Here is a 19,608-nt window from a genome sequence, read left to right as displayed (position 1 = left end):
ACAAATCATAAATCCTCCATGACCATAAGCTAAAAAGTTGGATTAATTAATAAATGACATGGGAATGGGAGGTAACATTAACTGGTCCAAAATAAATAATTAATGTAATGACACATTCACATAATAATATCTCGAATTGAAATCCCACCGAGAGTGCCCTGCTTTTCCACTGAGTTTCTTCATATATATCTCTTTCTCTCTCATTTGTAATTGTATCTCTCACTTTTGTTTCAATGGCTTCAGCTACTTCCGTCATAGCCTGGTCATTTCTCTTTCTATTCTACCTCTTTGTTTTTCTCCATTACTGTTTCTGACTTGTGCTATTGCTCCTTCGTTTGATTTTTTGGCACAGGGGTTCTGGAGAAGATGGGCAACTAGGACTTGGAACCGATGAAGAAAAGGAATTGGCTTCCGTCGTCGACGCTCTTGAGCCTTTCAACGTTCGCTCCGTCGTCGGTGGTAGCCGCAATTCCCTCGCCATTTGCGATGATGGCAAGGTTACTTATCCAATTTCCTTTATGTGTCCTTGTTGTGTCTTCTTTGGTTGGTTTCGCTTAGAACTAACTAAAGTACAATGCTTTGCTTTGATTTTGCGATTTGATTCTAAGCCATGTCTTTAAGATTTTCTTAGTTCGCTTTACATAGGGTTTTTGAGATCTGTAGGACCAATTAAAAAGGGTTTAAAGCTCGTATTTTTTTTCTTGTCCTGAAGTCCAACTAAAATGCAACCAATATGTTTGTCTGAGGTTACTCTCGAATAGATCATCAGACTCTGGTTCTTGTCTCCATGGTGTAGTTTATGATTGATGTGTCACCAACATATAGAAATAATATGGTCTCTTAAATGGTTTCTCAGCTGTTTACATGGGGTTGGAATCAAAGGGGTACATTAGGACACCCACCTGAGACAAAAACAGAAAGCACCCCAAGTCTAGTTAAGTCTCTTGCCAACGTCAAGATTGTTCAGGTAAAACTTCTTACAATTATTTAAGTATTTTTGGCTCTAATGCTGTTTCCTCGTTGTGATTTACTCTGAATTGCCGTTTCTGTAATTGATCATAGGCAGCTATTGGTGGCTGGCATTGTTTAGCTGTCGATGATCAAGGCCGAGCATATGCTTGGGGTATGCATTTTCTCTCTCAGCTTCTTTCTAATGATTGTGACCTCAATGATCTTAATGATCTTAAGTTGTTCACCTTTTTGTTATATAATCTACTTAGGTGGAAATGAATATGGACAGTGTGGTGAAGAGCCTTCCAAGGATGAGACAGGTAGGCCTGTGCGGAGGGATATTGTAATACCTAAGCGTTGTGCCCAGCAACTTACAGTCCGACAGGTTACTTATGCTGCTAACCTCTCTTCATTTACCTCAATTTTTAGTTCTCTTTTTTTCCTGTCTAAACCATCTGTTCTCGGGTTTGTATGATTAAAATAACAGGTAGCTGCAGGGGGTACTCACTCTGTGGTTCTAACCCGTGAAGGTTATGTATGGACTTGGGGTCAACCGTGGCCTCCCGGTGACATGTATTATCCAAATTTCCTTTCGTTTATGGATACGACATTTGCATTTTCTTGTCTTCTGTTGGTTTATATGGTGTTTCCTGTGTATCGCAGAAAACAAATTTCTGTTCCTGTAAGAGTTCAGGGTCTTGAAAACGTTCGTCTGATTGCTGTGGGAGCATTTCATAACTTGGCTCTGAAAGAAGATGGGACTTTGTGGGCTTGGGGTAATAATGAATATGGACAACTTGGAACTGGAGACACACAACCGAGATCGTATCCTATTCCTGTCCAAGGCCTTGACGATCTCACTTTGGTATGTAGTCTAAGACTTCTGGTTTAAGCACTCATTATTATAACTGATGCCTTCAGATATGTGAACTATAAAGGCCTATGTTAAAGTTTAATTCCTCCTCTGAATTCATGTTAGGTTGATATCGCTGCGGGTGGATGGCATTCAACAGCTTTAACCAATGAAGGAGAGGTATTAGAAGTCATACATTCTCTTACTAATCTAGGGTCTCACTTTTTATTCCATCTGGCTCTTGATCGAGTCATTACTGGGTTGTTTCTGAGCTTGATGTAGATCTTTACTCTAAAAATGTTGTAACTTGGCTATGTCCAATATTAGGTTTATGGTTGGGGAAGAGGAGAGCATGGAAGGCTCGGGTTTGGTGACAATGATAAGAGCAGTAAAATGCTTCCGCAGAAAGTTAATCTCTTAGCTGGAGAAGACATCATTCAGGTAAAAAGTACAAACCACCAGTTCTTGACTCTTCTCATAGCTTTGAAAGCTCTTATTGTTTTTTTTCCTCTCAGGTCTCTTGTGGCGGAACTCATTCAGTCGCTTTGACAAGAGACGGTAGGATCTTCTCGGTAAGTCCTCTTAGAGAGTATAAAACATTGTTGGTTAGAAACCCAAAGTCAATCTATAAACCTCTCCTTTATATTGATTCCTGTGATCAGTTTGGTCGGGGAGACCACGGTAGACTCGGGTATGGAAGAAAAGTAACTACGGGACAACCATTGGAGCTTCCTATACACATTCCACCACCAGAAGGACGGTTCAACCACACCGATGAAGAAGACGATGGAAAATGGATAGCTAAACATGTAGCTTGTGGTGGCCGACACACTCTAGCAATTGTGGAATGGAAGTATGATCAGGAGGAAACAGAATAACCATGAAGAAGATAGAGCGAGCAAAAAAACAAAAACACAAGAGGGACTCTAGAGATAAGCATTTGTTATAGAGAAAAGGGGAGCAAAAGCATATGGTTAAGCTTTTGACACTCCCATGAATGATGAATCTATATGAAAGAGGAAGAACTAAATATAATATCATCATGATTTTGTTTTTGATAATATAAAATAGATTGAAAAAGAGAAACAAATAAGAGGAACCTTTGAAAGGATGGTTTAAACCTTTAAACCTTTATTGATTCTCTCGGTTTAAAGGTTTTTCAACAACCTTTGACAAGATGAGGAACACAAATAGGGAAGATATACTTTGATTTTCTTGCTTGTCTTTGTCTTGATCTCACCCATGAGAAACATCCAGGTCCTCTCTTCTTCTTCTTGGTCTTCTCTTCTTCTTCTTGTTCGTCTTCTTCTTCTTTATCATCTTCTTCACTCATATCTTGCTTCTCTTCTTCTTCTTCTTCTTCATCTTCTTCGTTGCTCATATCTTGCTTCTCTTCTTCTTTTTCTTTCTCTTCCAACTTCACATCCTTCAAAGCTCAAATAAATCTTCATTAACATGTAATATCTTGAGAAGAACAAGGCTTAGATATATAATATAGATAAGACTTATTTTCCTTACAAGTGTTTTTGGCCTTTTGGCAAATTATCTACAGTTTCATGTCCAAAAACAGCAATTGATAATAGTTATACAAACGTAAATCATCTCTTTTCTTTCTCAAAGGTAAAACCACATGTAAAGTTGGGGACTGGTGAGACTTGATGAAACAAACTTCTAAGGTCTCTAATCGAGTTTGAATAGAATGAGATTGCTATCAGTGCCTTATCAAGTTACAAAAACTTACTCCTAAATAACATGTTACTCATAATCATAAGAGTGACTATAACTGTATATTTAGATAAATGTACAGAGAAAATACAGAATATGGATGGTAGTCACGTGAGTTGGAGACAAAATCATGAAATGGGGCCTAATGAGATATATTTTCAAGAAATACGGTTTTGTGTTTCTATGATTAATACTCTCATATATAGTCATAGACGGTCATGTGTACTATGTTTCATATATCATGAAAGAATCTTAAATCTTAAAATGAATCATGTAACATATCTACAAAAACAATAATAGAAGAGTTTTATCATTGTCTCTTTCCATGAAAACATTTGGTACTATCATTTCTTTGATGCTTTTCTTATCTTGCGAAAGAGTATCTAATTATTGATGCATATGCACGAACAATTCAAAATTTTATGCAATTATTATTTTTTTCCGTACCTTTTCAATTGCATGGACCTCACGCTAGCGACTAAATATTTCTCACTTTTTTATTAAAAGTTTTCATTTTTTTCTCTCTAAATTATAATTTTACCAAATTAATAGATTTTTTTTTTTGATTTGATACTGTTTTTCCTTAATATTTTAGGCTACGGTAAATATTACTGGATTTTGTTAGAGTAATCCTTGGTTAAGAAGTTTAAATCAAACTCAAATAAACATAAATGAAATAAATTCTTTTTGAATTACTGTTATATTGATATTATATATACCTGTTGTTGACCTTTCACTTTGAGATTGATATCCACTGGCCAATCATCAGCTTCCACGTGTCGTTTTAACGACCTTTCCATAATCGGAGGCGTTTTTGCCGGACTAGGGCTACCGGAGCTAAGATCCACCGACGTCGTACTCTGTATGCCCACATCTCGCTTCATCCCCACAACTTTCTTTTCCGCTAAAAACACCCCCCCATAATTTACTTTTGATCAGCAAAACCCAATCAAGAACAAACTTCAAGAAACCTAAAAAAAAATCTAAAAGATGGGACAGAGTTAAAGTCAATCACCTAGAGCAAGAAGTTCAGGATCAGGAGCATAAAGATCCTCGTGAATGACTCTAACGTTAGGATTATTATTTGGTTTGTTTTGAGCAATATTATTCATCAATGGATTGGGACTAGGGAAGTGAAGAGGAGCAGACATGGTTGATAAGTTTCTGAAGGATCTTGCACTTAATGTTTTAGCAGACAAACACTCCATTGGTACTTCTCCAGACAATGGATTGCAGATATATTTCTCTGCTTCGTTCCACTTCGAATTCAATGCAAACCCTTCTTGTGCTAACCATTCCCTGTTATTGTACATTGTCTTTGCTTGTAATGCTGCTACAAACAAAAGAAACAAGACAAAACACATTTGGAACATTACTCTCTTGTTCTGTCCTTTCGAACGTTCAATAGGAGAAAAGCAAAAACTTACCTTTGAGTGCATTGGTGAAGGAATATGTTGATGGGTCAATCTCTTCTGTGGTAAAAAGATTTGAAAATTCAAAAAATATTCAGAAGAAGTAATTCTCATAAACTTATTGGGACAAAGAGAGAGGTATTTATAAAACCTTTGAGAGTGTAGCCAGGAGAAGAGGCAGTACTAGAGATGTTGTTGAAGTTTGTTGTTCTAAAAGAAGACTTGTGGTGATCTTCTCGGAAGCTTCCAATGTATGAAGCTGAGAATCTTCTTGAACTCGGGTTTTCGCGGATTAATCGAGCTCTTCGATCCCATTCTCTTAAGTTCATAAACTCATGCTCATCTCCTCGCAAAGCCATGGAAACGAGATGTTTCTTCTTCTTTAATTTTTTGAAAAAGCAAAAACTTTTGAGCCAAGGAGGGAGAATGAAGAAATCAGGCAGTACCTATAAAAAGATGTTTTTTACTTTATGAAAAAACGAATTATTTTTGTACCTTATCTTTTTCAAAAGTTTTTATTGGTTACTCATATTTAAATTCTTTTGTTTTTTCTTGAAAGATTCAAAATATATATATTTTTAAAAAAACTAGAATATATAGAGGTTGTTAATCAAATTGACTGCTTGCCCTGTATTTTTAAAAAAATACAGTATAGCAGTTTTGTTTTTTCTTGGGTGTAATCCATTTATAGGAATCAAACTCACTTGGCATTTTCTGATATTTTGTAGTAGTTTTTAAAAATATGGTCCTTCTTTGTTCTCAAAGGTTTTGAGTTCAATTTCTTTTTTAAAACATATATTAAACTGCTTTTAACAAGTTGGTCCAGTCGATATTAGCTTAATTGAACAATTTATATTGCATTAATTTCTTATTGAGAGACACCAAATGCAAAAAACAAATGAACGAATTGTCAAACATTGGTCATTTGGACGGAATTACTGTTGTTGAAAATTATATTTGCATATTTTTATTTTATTTTATTTTAGCTCGTAGTTTTCAAGTGACAGTAGTATTACTACTGGTACACACTATTTATGAGTTGAAAAAAATGGCACAGATTTTGGAACGGTGGACACAAAATCTTTTAAGAGTGGTTAATAACCACATGTGATTTCACCAAATATAATAATGTTCATTGATATGAAATGTTGAAATCCTTTGATGTAAATAGAAAAATTTGAACAATCTGATAGAAAACGACTTAATACTAACTTTAGTTGGTCGATACATTAAAGGAAAAGTAATGCAAACTAGTTTGACTTGTCGTAGTTGCAAGTGTTTTTCTATCCGACCGCATACTTAAAATCTTCTTAGGATTCGATCTTCCTACGTAAATTTAGGGTCCTTAAGATTACATTATGAATTACGGTTCATTAACTTATTTGTTGGTGGACTTACAAAAGAAATACCGATAACTAGAAGTTTCGATAATCCTAGCTAACACTTGAGGCCTGATACTCATCAGTCATCACTAACCCGAAACTATCTTACATATCAAGTAGTTGCTAATTAATCGAATATTTTTATTTCTTCTCTAATGAAGTGAATTAACAATTTATAAGAATAGAATATATATGTTTACAGTGTACTACTATATATACGGTATTATCCCATAGTAACAATTAATTATGTGTGTGTGTGGGGAAATAATGAAAGTTTTAAGAATGGACCAACGAAAAATGTTGTTGGCCAACGTCTGAAAAAGAGCTGGACCAAAGAAGAGAGATGATGGCACATGGTAAAGGAGTTGGCAGAATGTGAAGAATGGATAGGATGATATGGAGTTATATATGATGATATGGTTTATTTTGATTTTTTAAAATGTAAAGTAGTGTATGTGTCTATAGAGTATAGAGTGAAGTTGTTTTCAATAACATGGTCTTCTTTTGTTTGGTTATAGTGAGGCAAATTGATTTGAAGTGTGATCGAGTGGACTCTATATAGAGGGAATCTACAAATAGTGGTTTGTGGTCGTACACATATCAATATATATCCATGTCCATGTGAATGTCACATTCATCTTTGTTGTACATGTGGTGAAGATGACTAACTATGAAATTTTATCTATCCTTTTTTGCAAATAAGTAAATCTCTCGAATCTTAGAAGTTAAAACGTAAAAGAATGGATGTTTAACATTTAGAATCGAATTAGTATAATCTAACATCATTGTTATATCAAAACTGAACTCTACTCATATTTCATTATGCTTTTTTCAACGTGATGAAAATATTTTACTATGAAATTTATATTATCTTTTTGGACTAAATGAATCTTAGATGATCGTTAATAATTAAAAGACTTTAGATTTTTTTTTAAAACTAAAAGACTTAAGTTCATTTGAAATGTAATATAACTGAAAACATAAACCAATCTGATATAAATAAACACAAAAAAAAACACTCAGATTTTATTAGGTCAAAACAGAAAGATAAACTTAGATTTAGCATTTCAAAATATCAAACGTTCCAAGTTATTGTGCATATTAAAGATATATAAATCCGTGGTTGTTATATAGTTTCAAAACCTTTTGGTTTAAGGAATATTGATTGAACCGGTCGGTTAAGCAACTAAATGGCGAACCCACAATAGAAACTAATGATTGTGGTGGGGGCAGAAGATGCATGCAAATGTAGGCATCACTTGTGACAGGTGAAATAAGGAAAATGATTCATTTTTATAATCTTTGTCTCTTCTTTTTCTTCTTGCAGATTATCTTCTTCTTTTTTTCTTCACTCTTCTTATTTTTGATTTATTTATATTCTCACTTCTTGTCTTTTGTTTTGTCTATTTTGTTGTTCATCTCAAAACAAATTTACCCACGAAATTCAAATTTGAGCCGATTCTTTCTTTTTTTGGCGGTTTGTAGTACAAATCATGACCATTTCTCTTTTTACACATATAGAGTAAGGTATTTATGAATCGCTTTTCCAATGTCACCAATCTAAGATTTATTGCAGGAGATAGTACATGTCCATGTGAAGTTTTTTTATTTTTAAAAAAAATATTGAATATGTTATTTCCTATAACTAAGACTAGTAAAAACAAAAACATGAAAATGCAAGGTCAGATTTAATTTGAAAAAAAAGAATCACAACACACTAAGGGAACTACTATACTGAAAATAAAATTTAATATTCCCTTGATTTTTTTAAAAAATATCCCATTGAATACAAAACGAGATTAATTATTAAACTTTTCAATTAGTAAGTTATAGACTTACCTGGAGGTCCTGGACAGGGTCAACGGGTAATCATGAAGATCCGTGGCCTAGGCTAGTGACTTCCTGCACTTTGAGGTGCGTTAAAACTTTTCAGTTAGTAACTAAGTTATAGGGGATACAACACTTAACTTTTTTTTTTTTTTGTCTATAACCTTGAGACTTCGTAAACGTAGTCAACATTAATCTCCGAAATTTTTGAACCGCCAACTTTTTTCTGTTTAAAGTGATCAATTATGATTACAATCGTAATTCAAATATTGCTTTTCAACATTTAAATAGTTTGTAAACGTGTCATCATCACCCAATGTCCAAATTAAAAAAAGAAAACTTGGAGTGACTTGTAACGCTGTTCAAGATGTCTTGAGTCCATAAAAGCCCAATAAGTAAATGTTCATTAGCCCATATAAATGCTTGATTGTGAGATTAGACTTTAGCTCAACAGTCAACAACATACAGTATTTAGAATTTTAGATTGTATGCATATGATTTTTTTTTTTTTTTTTAGATTGTATGCATATGAATTTATTAGTTGTTCAGTATTAGTGAAACTAATCGCAACGGTGAAGAAAGCTATTAATGGACAATAGTTTTCTAAAGGGCCAATTTTACAGTTTATTTTTTATTTTATTTTTATTATTGGTCCTTCAGAGATATAACATTAGCGATGTATCAGTGAAAACTATCGTCCATGAAAGCGTAAACTAATCACACCGGCTCGATGAAGAAATCCTAGACAAAAGTTTTTCTCTTTTTTCGGTACGAACAAATTTTTTTTTCTATAAAGTATTTTTATATGATTGTAAGTAAAATATTTTTGTAAAATGATTTCACATAGAAAGTCCTATAATTAATAATTAGAGAGAAATATGTATCAATATCTATATATGAGGAGTCCAAACTAAAATCACTAATACCAAGATATCGGATGCTTCATAAAACAGAAACTAATCACCCTATTATAAAGTCTATAATCAATGATTAGTTTACCAAGCTAGTATTAGAAAGCCAAAACTAGTACTTGATTCGTTGAACCGTACAGTACTGTTTTTAATTACGGACACAATCTTTGATTAATCCAAGGCAAAGATAGGGCCTAATGATACATAAATGATGTTCAAGTTCACTGTTACATCTCTAATCGATAGTTATTTAAGCAATGAGCAACAAAATATTGTATCAAATAAGAAAATACTGTAGTAGTTAATCACATCAATATTATCAAGGAGACAAGATACACAAGGTTGTCTGGATTATGCCAAACAGTAAGCATATGCAGTCACGCGAATGTCACGTGTGGTTGGCTCCACATCTTTTTCATTTCCTACTGTTTTTTTTTTTCCTACTAAATAACAAGTATTTATAAAATAAATTACTAATGGATTGGAAAACGAGGGAACATGAACTTTGGAAACAACATAATTTCAAGGCTTGTCCCTGATTACTTACTTTCTTTTTTACTTCTGAAACATTGCATTATTGGTAATTTTATAGAAACTTATTCGGATTACAATATGTTTGCTTCTTTTTTCTCTTTTTCTTTCTGAAAGTTCAATTGGACTCTTGAGTATTGATACTTCTTAGGGTAATTTGAACGTAAGCCATTGAAAAATAATTTGTCTTTGGGATATTGGATAAATTTATAGTCTCTCTCAACTAAACGACCCCGCGACGTAACATCTACTTGAGACATGTCCACATAATTTTTATATTAGAAGATAAATATACTGGCAACTTTTGTATATATAGTGGATATATAGATTATATTTCCGCCCCGTAAATTATAAAGTTCTGTCTTGAAATAGGACATAGGGAGAATAGAGCTGTGGTGACCACCGGTTAAACAGTATCCGGTAATCTAAGCTTTGGTATTTGAAATGTGATTAATTAACAAACAATACAGTATGTATGATAAGTTAAAGAGGTTAAGTTGTATGGTTTAGTGGGGACTTTGAAGCAAGCAAGGCCAGGTTCAAGTTATGTTTGGTTGCATGGTGGAACACGAGAAAAGACATGTGGGATTGTGTTTTATATGAACTTGGTTTGGTAATTGTTTTAGTTTGGTTAATTTGATTGAAAAAAACTAGAGTAATAAATAATCGGTAATCAGCACAAGTTTCAATTTTGTTGGGTTTGATGAAGTCATTGATATATATTTTTTCATTTTGTTACAAGTGTTTCTTCACACAAGTGCTTTTTTTTTTTTTTTTTGATTAGTACACTTTTCATTTTTTGGGATACATATAATTTAATAAAAGCTGTAACCATGCATGCATGCCACTAGTTCTCTCTATAAATACACACCACCACAAGTAACTTCTCATTCAAATCAATTCTCTCTTCTCTCCAAAGCTCATTTCTTCTCTATCAGCATAAAGCTACCAAATTAAACAATTCTGCTTTTTATAGCTTAGTCTTTAAAGACCAAAACTTTCTCACCTAAAAGTTTTCCTCAAGCATTGTTATATATCAAACGGGTTATTTGAAAGCTTGAAAATGGAAATGAAGAGGGTCATGATGAGCTCTGCAGAGAGATCAAAGGAGAAGAAGAGATCAATAAGTAGAAGATTGGGGAAGTATATGAAGGAACAAAAGGGAAGGATTTACATCATCAGAAGATGTATGGTCATGCTCCTTTGTTCGCATGATTGATTAAAAAACAAAGTTTTATCAATGCCAACTCTAAATGTATTATTTTATGTATACACGTGTGTGTGTGCATGTGTGAATGTGGCTTGTTACGTGCGGGAAAGATTAGTGCTAGTTTGGGGAGAAAACCGGTTATTTATGTTTTTTTTTTGTGATCTTCGACCGAATTGTATATATAATGGCCTCAACCGGTCGATCGATGGTTGTTTTTCTTAAAACTAATGTTACTCTATGCAATCATTTAATACTGATTCATCATGTGCTTAAGAGTTCAAATGTATTAATCAGTGATGATAGTTATCAGTTTATCTAGTATTGGATTCAAGTTTTATATTGATAATTACAAGTTACAACTAACATGGTGAATTATAAATATCGAAAGATAAAGACAAATGGTTTTCTTACTATAAAATAGATCAGACACAGCTATAAATATTTTTTTGTTAAAGATATAACTACAAATATACACAATACAAATTTTCAATCCCTTAATTAGTCGTCAAAGATATGCTTCAAATATATGCTTCTTCTACTGCTTGCAATACCATCACCATCATTGGAAGAACCCTCTGAATGAGCAAGCAACTTTCCCTTTTGCTTACGGTCCAAGTCATCTTCATCATGTTCATCATCAGCTACATCATCATAATGTTCGTCCCTATAGCTCTCTTCTGAGGATGACTCATCGCTTGGTGTTTGAAAAATCGTAATACTCTCATTTTCCCTATTTCGGTAAGAGAAGCTTCTAGAACTTCCTCCGTACAAGGGAAGAACATAATCTTTTAACTTAGACTTGGACTCATCTATGTCTCTCCCAAGACTATAGGTCGACGAGAGTTTCCTTTTCACGTTTTCCCTCTTTTGAATCAAATCACCGATTTTATCAACCGCGGATTCATTGGCCGTTGATTCGTTTTGAAGTCTCGTTATCGTTTTATCAATTTCTCTACTCTTCCTGTGTAGCAAACGCTGGAAGAAAAATGGACTGTGAGATACTAGAAAACAGAGGATTCTTGAAATGTAAATGAAGTTAAAGATCCTTGTTACACAAGCTAGGGTTTCTTACTCGCTTGTCCAAGAAAGTACTGAAGGGACGATCTTGAAGCTTCTTTTTCTTCCAGAATATAAAACAGAACCTCACAAGAGCCGCAAAGAGGACCATAATCACAAACTCGAACAGTAAAAACCAAATGATCGCTCTTTCGTTCCCTAAAAGAAAAAAATAACAGTCTCTCTTAGAGATTTGAATGACCAAGAAAACCATTTGAAAGATACTGGAATTTTAAAGTGTTCATGTTTTAGTTAAGTTTACCAATGTAGATATCAAGATGCTCTGGTTCTGCAAATGAACAACTAGATGACAGCTTTTCGTGTTTAGAACGACATCGAAATGGATTTCCAGAACTAGAGGCTGCAACAAACGCAAGAGCAATCCTCTCGTCCAACACAAAATGTTGTAGATCTTCGTCTAATAACAAACCCGGAATTTGATCTGATACAAAAACCATTATTTTCAAATCATAACAATCTATATATAGTTACTAAGAGACTAACAGTAGTCTTAGTTAAGATTTGAGTTTTACCAGAATAACTCTGAGACCAGTAGATAGATCTTGTCTCTGGGACTACAAGTGAAAACACCGCTGTTTCTGGTTTCTTGGCCGACACATAAGTGTAATCCTCAATGACACGATCGATCATTCCTTCGAATTTAGTCTGAGAAACATAAACCGCATAGCCCGAACAATCGAGTAATGGCTCTATTTGGATCACTGAATCTGTTTCTGCATTTTTAGGTATCTTATAAAGGTCCCCTGTTCTTGAGAACGAGTACAATGTCCCATCTAGTGAACCAATCGATGCCCAACCTGTGAAAAAAAGAAGAAGAAGATAAAAGATCGGTTTTAGAGGTGAAAGTATCTTGATAGATTTGTTTATGAAACTGACTGTTTGAGTCTATGACAGGGTCTGAAGCAGAAGTTTCTGCCAATGGACCAATGGTTTTTTGCCATAGAATGTCGCCGGAAAACGAATCTAATGCGAAAACGAGTGATTTGATAGGAAAAACGACGTAGACTAGACCGTTATTCCCCGGTGTAACAGTGAAGAATCGATCCACTAGACTAAAATCTTGAATCCATTGGTAGTAAGTGCCACGGAGAGATAACGAGTAGAGTTCTCCTTCATTGTTTGAAATCTGAAGAAATTAAAACAGAGCAAAAATCATTGAAGAAACGTGAATGGAGAATAACAAGAGGGTCAGAGATCTCTTACATAGATGCTTCCTTCGCAAGAATCAATCACTGGTCGAGAATTGAATGTACAATTATCAAAATCTTTTCGACAACCTAGTCGGTACCCGAATCGTTCGATTTTAGGCTCTGCAATCCAGAGTTGCTGCCGAAACATATTATAAGCGTAGAGACCGTGATTCTTAACCGTGATGTACACGGAAGAACTCGATACGCTAACCGCGAAACCGAGAATCGTTTCACCAGGATCGAAGAACAATTCCGGTTCAGATTTGGTTCCGTTTCTTGGAAAAATGACTCTCAGGATACGATTTTCTGCAAGAAGAAGCATCTGAAAAAACAAATATCACTTTAAGAAGAAATTCAGAGGAAAAAACAAAAACAGAGTGATTGTTCATGAATGTACCTGGTTGAAACCAGAGTAAACCGGGGCAAAATCGGTGTTACATTTGAAATTCATGTGTACCGACCAAGCGATTGATCCGTTAGACTCGAAGGAGAAGAAGTCGTTGTCTGAGCAAGCGTAGACTCTGCCGTCATCGCCAATGAGTATCTTCGAGAGGATTCGAACAGATTTCTTAGTCGCAGTTTGGTCTGAAGATTTTGAAATTAAACTATTTTACTTCTTTGCGGGAAATAAAAACTGTCGCATGTGGCAGGAGAAAGAATTTACCTTGTAATTGAGAGATTCTTTACCTTGTAATTGAGAGACTCCGGAGAAGAAGACGAAGAAGAAGAAGAAGAAGAAGAAGAAGGGTAAGGGGATATAAACGAATCTAAAAGCCACCATTGTCGCAGATTTTTGCAGAGAGGTGTGCCAACGAGATTAGGGTTTCTTCATCATAACGAGATCAATTCGACGCAGTAGTTAGATACGATTAGATCCAGACTAATCATAATAAGGTCGAAAGTAGTACTTAGGGTTTATCAATCTCTGTAACTTGAGATCGACGAAAACATTAGAAAGAGGGGAAAACTTACGGTGAACGGAAATGAACCATCGTTTCATTTACTTCTTCAAATTTACTCCGAAACAGAGAGTACTGCTTGTAACGGTTTACTACAAATTCGCACACTGTGCCGTTTATCCATTTAGAACAAGAACTGCAAACCGTTCAGTGTTAAATCGCATCCACTCGAATTTACCGCGTGTGGTGGTGATTACCGATTACTAAATTCTGTGTAAATAAATTTTATTTTATGAGAGTATTTTGAGTATCTCACTAAAACATTTAACATACAAATCAAAACTTCTAGGCGAGTTAATTGGGCCATGGCTTCTAATTGATTTTGTAATCCAAAGCACAAAAATATTGTGTTATTGGATTCTTGATTTTTAAATCTTTGTCGAAAACACGTGTTAATGATTCAATGATTTCTAATGATTTATTATTAAATTCAACTTAAACAAATGAACCTATAAGGTCTCTTAGTTTTATTCAGACACTTGAAACAACAACAACAAAACTCTAGAATACAAAGGGAATGAGAGCCTTGATATGCTTGGGGAAGTCATCAAACTTGGAAAGATACCAAGTTCTTGTAGCATAACTCCGACCAATGAGATAGAGCATTGTTCCCATAGCGAAAGAAAATGAATAAATGGTCTGAGAGATGAGAAAGAAGCTCCAAAACACAAGGATCTCAAATAGATAGTGAGGGCATATGATTATATCAAAGAGACCTCCTTTTGGTATCTTGTACTCTTTCTTCCCATCTTCTTTCCTTAGCTTAGCCAGCAAAACATGGTGATACAGATTCCCAACAATTCCCACCACAAACATCACAACTCCGGCGAGTTTCATATCGAAACTCGGCTCGGTAAGTCCCAAGGTGAGATTTTGACTGTATAACATCAATGCTGTGGATGAGAAATAGCTGCTACTTATGGTGAGAGCTGAGTCTATAGCCATCCCTCCACTGTATTTATGTATGAACAGAACCTGTTCGATGAAATGCGTCAGAGAGATGAAGATACTGCTATAGCTATTAAAGGTTACTTCTTTGATGATTAATGACAGCTTCTAATCAAAACCCATGAAATTGGTACCTCACTAGCTTAGATGATGATTGTTAATGAGTCAAAGTATGTTTATTTACTTATGAATGAACATAACGTGTTCGACGAAATGCGTCACCGAGAGAGTGAGTGAAGGGTTTTGTTTACCTCGAATACCCTCTTGAAGAAATGGAGGGCAAGTGCGGATTTGAGAAGAAGAAACCTGAGATCATCAGAAGGTACGACGAAGAAAGAAGACGCAGCTGCTAGAAACGCAGGTGTGTATAGCAAAAGCATTCCATTTCGGCTTGAGATGCTGCCGAATCGCTCCTTCTGTGGTTGTGGTGATGATGATGATACGCCGAATTTGGAGTATTTGAGATGATTTCCTCTGATTTCAGACCAACCGATATTGGCCAGAGCAGCTACACCAACGACGCTCATACAATTGAGCAATATTGATGGAGGTGGTGGATATACAAAACTTGTCACCATTTCCATTTTCTTTTGTTTTTGGTTTCTCTTCGGAAGAAAGAAGCTGGTTCTGCAATTTTGGGATATTTTGTTTGTCCTCTCTAGTTCTCTTCTATTAATAGCCACAAATTTTTTGATAAGAAATACTTAAGGATTAAGGAGACACCGACATGAGATCAGATGCAATTATGCAGATATGATTCGCTTTTTAACTGTCTTTTTCTTTCATATAAACGTATAGAATGTGCGTGTAATTCTTGACTTTGCATATTGTTAATGTTATCAAACCAAATCATATCACTATATGTGATTCTGACTTTGATGAAGCTATTGTGTGAACGTTTCCATTTGTAGGTATAAAGTGTGACTTTGAATCTAGTGTGAACCATGTATACATAGATTATTGCCGTTTTTATATTTCATGGACGGTCCACGTCCACGTGGTGTTTCCTTATATACACAAACACGTCGTTTCTTTGACGGAGAGAACAACTTCATGCCGTTTTCTTGAAAACACATTCTCGACGTTTCATCATCCATTGAAAACGAAAGTAAAGTTCCGTTTAAGTTTTGGCAACATATGAACTACGTGTTGTCTTTATGAGAGACATTTCTTCTTTTTTTCACTTTACCTTTTCCTATCAGTAGGTCAGGTGTGTGTGCAAAACAAACAATGAAACTAGTTTGCATTAATGAAAATTTTTAACTTGTGGAGTTGGATCCAATAATAAGATAAATTTCATTCTCAAACATGAATTCCCAAATTTCACACATGAAATCTCCCAAAGTGTTCCCTCTATTCAACGCAACTAATCATTTTTTATGTAAAGAACTTTGAATTAACCCTAAGTGCAGTAATAACTTCTTACACAACAAGCCTATACAGTTACAGAGACACAACATTTCCCTCCAAAAAACCTCTCTATTATACAAAAAAACAAGAATCCCTCTTGATTCAAGAAACAGATGCATGTTCTTCTTCTTCTTCAGATTCATGTATAGATTTCATCTAGGACCAGAGAGCTCCATTGCTTGCACAAGTAAACTAGAGTCATCGGTAAGATCAGAGTATCTGTCTGAAGATGACATCAATTCATTTATCCTGTTGCTACATTTTGAAACACTGTCTGATCTTTGAGAAGCTTCCCATTTCTCTGCAAGTCCATCTCCTTCCAGCATTCGAACAACTTCAGACATTTTTGGTCTATGTCCTGGCAGGTACTGTGTGCACAACAAAGCTACTCTTACCATTTCGTCTAACTCAATCTCATCGTAGCTCTTCTTCTTCAACAACTCTTTATCCACAAGTAGCTCAAGTTTCTTCTCTTGATGAATCTTTTTAACCCAATCAAGCATCACACCTTTCTGGTTAGCCGCTTTACCAAACTCAAAAGCTCTTTGTCCGGTTACAAGCTCAAGAAGAAGAATCCCGAAGCCAAAAACATCTGTTTTCTCAGAGGATTGACCAGTTGAGAGATACTCTGGAGCAATGTGACCCACCGTGCCTCTAACCGCGGTTGTCACATGAGAATCTTGATGATCCAAGAGTTTAGCTAAACCAAAATCGCCAACCACAGCTTCACAGTAGTCATCAAGAAGTATATTCGCTGCTTTGACATCGCGGTGGATAATCTTCGGATCACATTGCTCATGGAGATACACAAGCCCTCTTGCAGCTCCTATGGCTATCCTCTTCCTTATGCTCCAGTCAAGAACAGGTTTTGCTTTCATTCGAGATGCAACGCTTCCATTAGACATATAAGGATAAACTAGAAGCTTCTCAGTTTGTGTGATGCAGAAACCGTAGAGTCTTAAGAGATTTCGATGAACAGCTAAACTGATCATTTCAACTTCTGTCTGAAACTGAATCTCTCCTCCCAATGCTCCTCCATCTTTAAGCCTTTTCACTGCAACCACTGTACTATCTCCAAGTATTCCTTTGTATACATTTCCATAGCCACCTTTCCCCAATAAGTTCTTACTGCTGAAGTTATTGGTCGCAATCTGAAGCTCCCTGAAACCAAATCTCCTCAGGTTTCCAAGTGAAACTTCCTCATGATGATTCCCATCTGTTGAATAAAAGAACTTTCTTTATAAAAAAAAAAAACTTTATAAGATTGTTCTGTGCAAGTAATAAACTGAGTAAGATCAAACCTTTAACATCAAAGAATGTGTTTTGGTTATGTCTTTGTCTCCACCAGAGAAACAAACCAACAGCAATGAAGATTAATGATACAGTCCCAACGCTGGATCCAACAGCGATTGCCATTTTGTGATTCCTCGATCCACCGGCGTATAAAGGAACTTAAAAAAGAAAGCAGTTTGTTGTTAGTTAGGTATGATCATAATACTAAGATTGAAAGTTTTAAAGGAAGTTCGTTATTTACCTCCAGTTTGATTCAAGTTCATAGACATAGGTATCAATGTTGTTCCATTGCAGTCTGGTTCGGTACCCGTTGGACATATCAGCGGGTTCCCAACGATGCTGTAATCCGAAGGGAAACAATGAAAGGTTATCATACGGACAAAGAGAGTGAAAGAGTGAGACATTGTCAATAAATCAAATTACCTAAACGTCTTTGCAGCAAATCTTGGAACAGGACCACTAAGATTGTTGTATGATAAATCACTGGAAACAAAAAAAAAAACAGATCAAATCTCAACATTTCATGTCTCTACATATGAATTTCTTTACTGGTTAATGTAAACTGAAGATTTATTAGCTTACAGAAAGGCAAGTTGAGTCATATTAGATAGTGACAGAGGAAACACTCCAGAGAGAGAATTGTTGTTAAGCCTCCTGATGATACACAACATGACATATCAAGATCACAAATTCCTTATAAAAACAACACAAAATTTAAAAGATCCATAACAAATTTTTACTATTCTTACAGATATTGCAGGCTTTGTAGATAGCCTACTGAAAAAGGAATTTCACCGTGGAAGAAATTATCAGAAAGATCAAGAGTCTCAAGCCTCGTAAGCCGACCAATCTCAGCAGGAATTTTTCCTTTTATGTTGTTGTTCTGCAACAGCCTGTAAGAGGAAAAAATCATCAAGAACACACACACACACACAAAACAGAAGAATTTAATCAAATTTTAAACTTAATAATCATTTAGTGAACAGTAAGTACTTACACAATCCGAAGATTTGTTAAGTTGGTAATGCTTGGAGATAGTGTACCAGATAAATTCTGACTTGGTGTGCCTCTGTAATAAAATTTATATCATTGTTTTCCTTGCTTGCTCATCAGTGTAATATACAGTATAAGTGTATCAATGTAAAATGTGAAACTTACAAGCCAATGACAAAGTTTTCAGAAGAACAAGTGACCATTGTCCAACTACAAGGATCAACAGCATCTCTATCCCAGTTATCAAGAACACCATGAGGATCATGTAATGAAGCTTTTATGTCCATCAAAGCTTGCACTGACGAAAATAAAAAACTCCCATATTAGTTTGGATCAAGAAGAAATATATACTTTTATTTGAATTCCCATCAACTAAAAATTCCAGAAAGACCAAATATCAAACACTTCATCTACGAAAGTGACAATGTAAAAAAAAAAAAAAGAGAGAGAATCCAAAGAGTGAGACTTTACAGTGAATATACCTTCAAAGTTAACACCTTTAGGAGAAAGCAATCCGTGAACAGAAGAGCAGAGAAGGCATAAAAATCCCAAGAAGCAAAAGAAAGATCTTGTTATCATCATCATCATAACAATAGTACTCTCCATTGTTGAAACAGAGGAATGAGCAGAAAACAAGATGTACTCAGCTTCCAGATAATTTGGTATTTGATGGAGAGAGAAAGACAGAGAGAGTGAGATTGGAAGAATCAAAAAACCAAATCTCTATCCTTTTTTCATTTCAATTTTGGTTAAAGTATAAAAACATTTCAACATCAAGATGAACCCACTTCACCAAAAGCATAACCTTTATTTTAAAAAAAACTATTTTTTTGTATGTCAGAAACAAGATATACAAACTTTATAGAGATACCAGATTCATTGGTAGTCTAAAGTGAAATTAGAATAGCATGCTTGTCGATAAAGTTTGTGTGTGGG

At 35.0% G+C, this 19,608-nt stretch overlaps 6 protein-coding genes and 2 long non-coding RNA genes across 13 annotated transcripts; 3 read left to right on the top strand and 5 right to left on the bottom strand.

The window, feature by feature from the left end:
- Nucleotides 1-68: 68 nt before the first annotated feature.
- AT5G16040 (Regulator of chromosome condensation (RCC1) family protein) lies at nucleotides 69-2,867 on the top strand (the record flags this gene model as incomplete). 2 transcript variants are annotated; one of them, NM_121609.5, is made up of 11 exons in its annotated part: nucleotides 69-262; nucleotides 353-497; nucleotides 857-967; nucleotides 1,063-1,123; nucleotides 1,221-1,336; nucleotides 1,439-1,524; nucleotides 1,615-1,816; nucleotides 1,931-1,984; nucleotides 2,132-2,245; nucleotides 2,320-2,376; nucleotides 2,467-2,867. In NM_121609.5, exons 1-11 carry the CDS (start codon nucleotides 234-236, stop codon nucleotides 2,680-2,682), a joined length of 1,191 nt encoding a protein of 396 aa, NP_197108.1. In that variant the 5' UTR covers nucleotides 69-233. The 2 variants fall into 2 exon arrangements, with proteins under 2 accessions (NP_197108.1, NP_001332343.1); NM_001343434.1 differs by lacking the exon at nucleotides 2,467-2,867 and having other exon boundaries at nucleotides 136-262; nucleotides 2,132-2,353.
- On the bottom strand, nucleotides 2,794-5,572 carry AT5G16030 (mental retardation GTPase activating protein; the record flags this gene model as incomplete). Of its 5 annotated transcripts, none has more annotated exons than NM_121608.3 (5): nucleotides 5,093-5,572; nucleotides 4,957-5,001; nucleotides 4,545-4,859; nucleotides 4,249-4,433; nucleotides 2,794-3,230 (listed from the first exon to the last, which is right to left on the bottom strand). In NM_121608.3, exons 1-5 carry the CDS (start codon nucleotides 5,298-5,300, stop codon nucleotides 2,964-2,966), a joined length of 1,020 nt encoding a protein of 339 aa, NP_568324.1. In that variant the 5' UTR covers nucleotides 5,301-5,572. The 5 variants fall into 5 exon arrangements, with proteins under 5 accessions (NP_568324.1, NP_001119233.1, NP_001031889.1 ...); NM_001125761.1 differs by having other exon boundaries at nucleotides 4,249-4,457; nucleotides 5,093-5,364; NM_001036812.2 differs by having other exon boundaries at nucleotides 2,795-3,230; nucleotides 4,545-4,862; nucleotides 5,093-5,364.
- Nucleotides 3,209-4,271, top strand: AT5G02515. Its single transcript, NR_142606.1, has one exon. It is a non-coding gene; the product is annotated as an other RNA (long non-coding RNA).
- Nucleotides 5,573-6,662: 1,090 nt separating the features above from the next.
- Nucleotides 6,663-6,908, bottom strand: AT5G02495. Its single transcript, NR_142605.1, has one exon. It is a non-coding gene; the product is annotated as an other RNA (long non-coding RNA).
- A 3,597-nt stretch (nucleotides 6,909-10,505) lies between these two features.
- On the top strand, nucleotides 10,506-11,010 carry RTFL18 (ROTUNDIFOLIA like 18). The gene has a single exon (NM_001343431.1). It carries the CDS (start codon nucleotides 10,656-10,658, stop codon nucleotides 10,809-10,811), a length of 156 nt encoding a protein of 51 aa, NP_001318571.1. The 5' UTR covers nucleotides 10,506-10,655; the 3' UTR covers nucleotides 10,812-11,010.
- Nucleotides 11,011-11,230: 220 nt separating this feature from the next.
- On the bottom strand, nucleotides 11,231-14,029 carry GEX3 (gamete-expressed 3). Its single transcript, NM_121607.2, has 8 exons — nucleotides 13,757-14,029; nucleotides 13,467-13,654; nucleotides 13,083-13,391; nucleotides 12,756-13,005; nucleotides 12,392-12,676; nucleotides 12,121-12,300; nucleotides 11,875-12,017; nucleotides 11,231-11,777 (listed from the first exon to the last, which is right to left on the bottom strand). The coding sequence occupies exons 1-8, from the start codon at nucleotides 13,848-13,850 to the stop codon at nucleotides 11,301-11,303; spliced, it is 1,926 nt and encodes a 641-aa protein (NP_197106.1). The 5' UTR covers nucleotides 13,851-14,029; the 3' UTR covers nucleotides 11,231-11,300.
- Nucleotides 14,030-14,424: 395 nt separating this feature from the next.
- On the bottom strand, nucleotides 14,425-15,795 carry AT5G16010 (3-oxo-5-alpha-steroid 4-dehydrogenase family protein). Its single transcript, NM_121606.2, has 2 exons — nucleotides 15,228-15,795; nucleotides 14,425-15,003 (listed from the first exon to the last, which is right to left on the bottom strand). The coding sequence occupies exons 1-2, from the start codon at nucleotides 15,558-15,560 to the stop codon at nucleotides 14,530-14,532; spliced, it is 807 nt and encodes a 268-aa protein (NP_197105.1). The 5' UTR covers nucleotides 15,561-15,795; the 3' UTR covers nucleotides 14,425-14,529.
- Nucleotides 15,796-16,253: 458 nt separating this feature from the next.
- NIK1 (NSP-interacting kinase 1) lies at nucleotides 16,254-19,608 on the bottom strand. Its single transcript, NM_121605.3, has 9 exons — nucleotides 19,155-19,608; nucleotides 18,838-18,970; nucleotides 18,677-18,748; nucleotides 18,429-18,572; nucleotides 18,262-18,333; nucleotides 18,103-18,162; nucleotides 17,921-18,018; nucleotides 17,688-17,837; nucleotides 16,254-17,602 (listed from the first exon to the last, which is right to left on the bottom strand). Exons 1-9 carry the CDS (start codon nucleotides 19,276-19,278, stop codon nucleotides 16,539-16,541), a joined length of 1,917 nt encoding a protein of 638 aa, NP_197104.1. The 5' UTR covers nucleotides 19,279-19,608; the 3' UTR covers nucleotides 16,254-16,538.

Source organism: Arabidopsis thaliana, chromosome 5, assembly GCF_000001735.4.
Source record: "Arabidopsis thaliana chromosome 5, partial sequence".
Taxonomy (NCBI): domain Eukaryota; kingdom Viridiplantae; phylum Streptophyta; class Magnoliopsida; order Brassicales; family Brassicaceae; genus Arabidopsis; species Arabidopsis thaliana.
This window is presented reverse-complemented; position numbering and strand designations above follow the sequence as displayed.

What these genes read in the sequence shown, in the direction of transcription:
- RTFL18 (NM_001343431.1), top strand. Translation starts at nt 10,656, where the DNA reads ATGGAAATGAAGAGGGTCATGATGAGCTCTGCAGAGAGATCAAAGGAG.
- AT5G16010 (NM_121606.2), bottom strand. Translation starts at nt 15,560, where the DNA reads ATGGAAATGGTGACAAGTTTTGTATATCCACCACCTCCATCAATATTG. An exon ending in TCTTCAAGAGGGTATTCGAG is followed by an intron (nt 15,004 to 15,227) that starts GTAAACAAAACC and finishes TTCATCGAACAG; the next exon opens with GTTCTGTTCATACATAAATA.
- GEX3 (NM_121607.2), bottom strand. Translation starts at nt 13,850, where the DNA reads ATGGTGGCTTTTAGATTCGTTTATATCCCCTTACCCTTCTTCTTCTTC. An exon ending in CTTGCGAAGGAAGCATCTAT is followed by an intron (nt 13,006 to 13,082) that starts GTAAGAGATCTC and finishes TAATTTCTTCAG; the next exon opens with ATTTCAAACAATGAAGGAGA. An exon ending in CTGGTCTCAGAGTTATTCTG is followed by an intron (nt 12,301 to 12,391) that starts GTAAAACTCAAA and finishes TTTTTGTATCAG; the next exon opens with ATCAAATTCCGGGTTTGTTA.
- NIK1 (NM_121605.3), bottom strand. Translation starts at nt 19,278, where the DNA reads ATGGAGAGTACTATTGTTATGATGATGATGATAACAAGATCTTTCTTT. An exon ending in TTAACAAATCTTCGGATTGT is followed by an intron (nt 18,573 to 18,676) that starts GTAAGTACTTAC and finishes TTCCTCTTACAG; the next exon opens with GCTGTTGCAGAACAACAACA. An exon ending in ATGACTCAACTTGCCTTTCT is followed by an intron (nt 18,163 to 18,261) that starts GTAAGCTAATAA and finishes TTTTGTTTCCAG; the next exon opens with TGATTTATCATACAACAATC.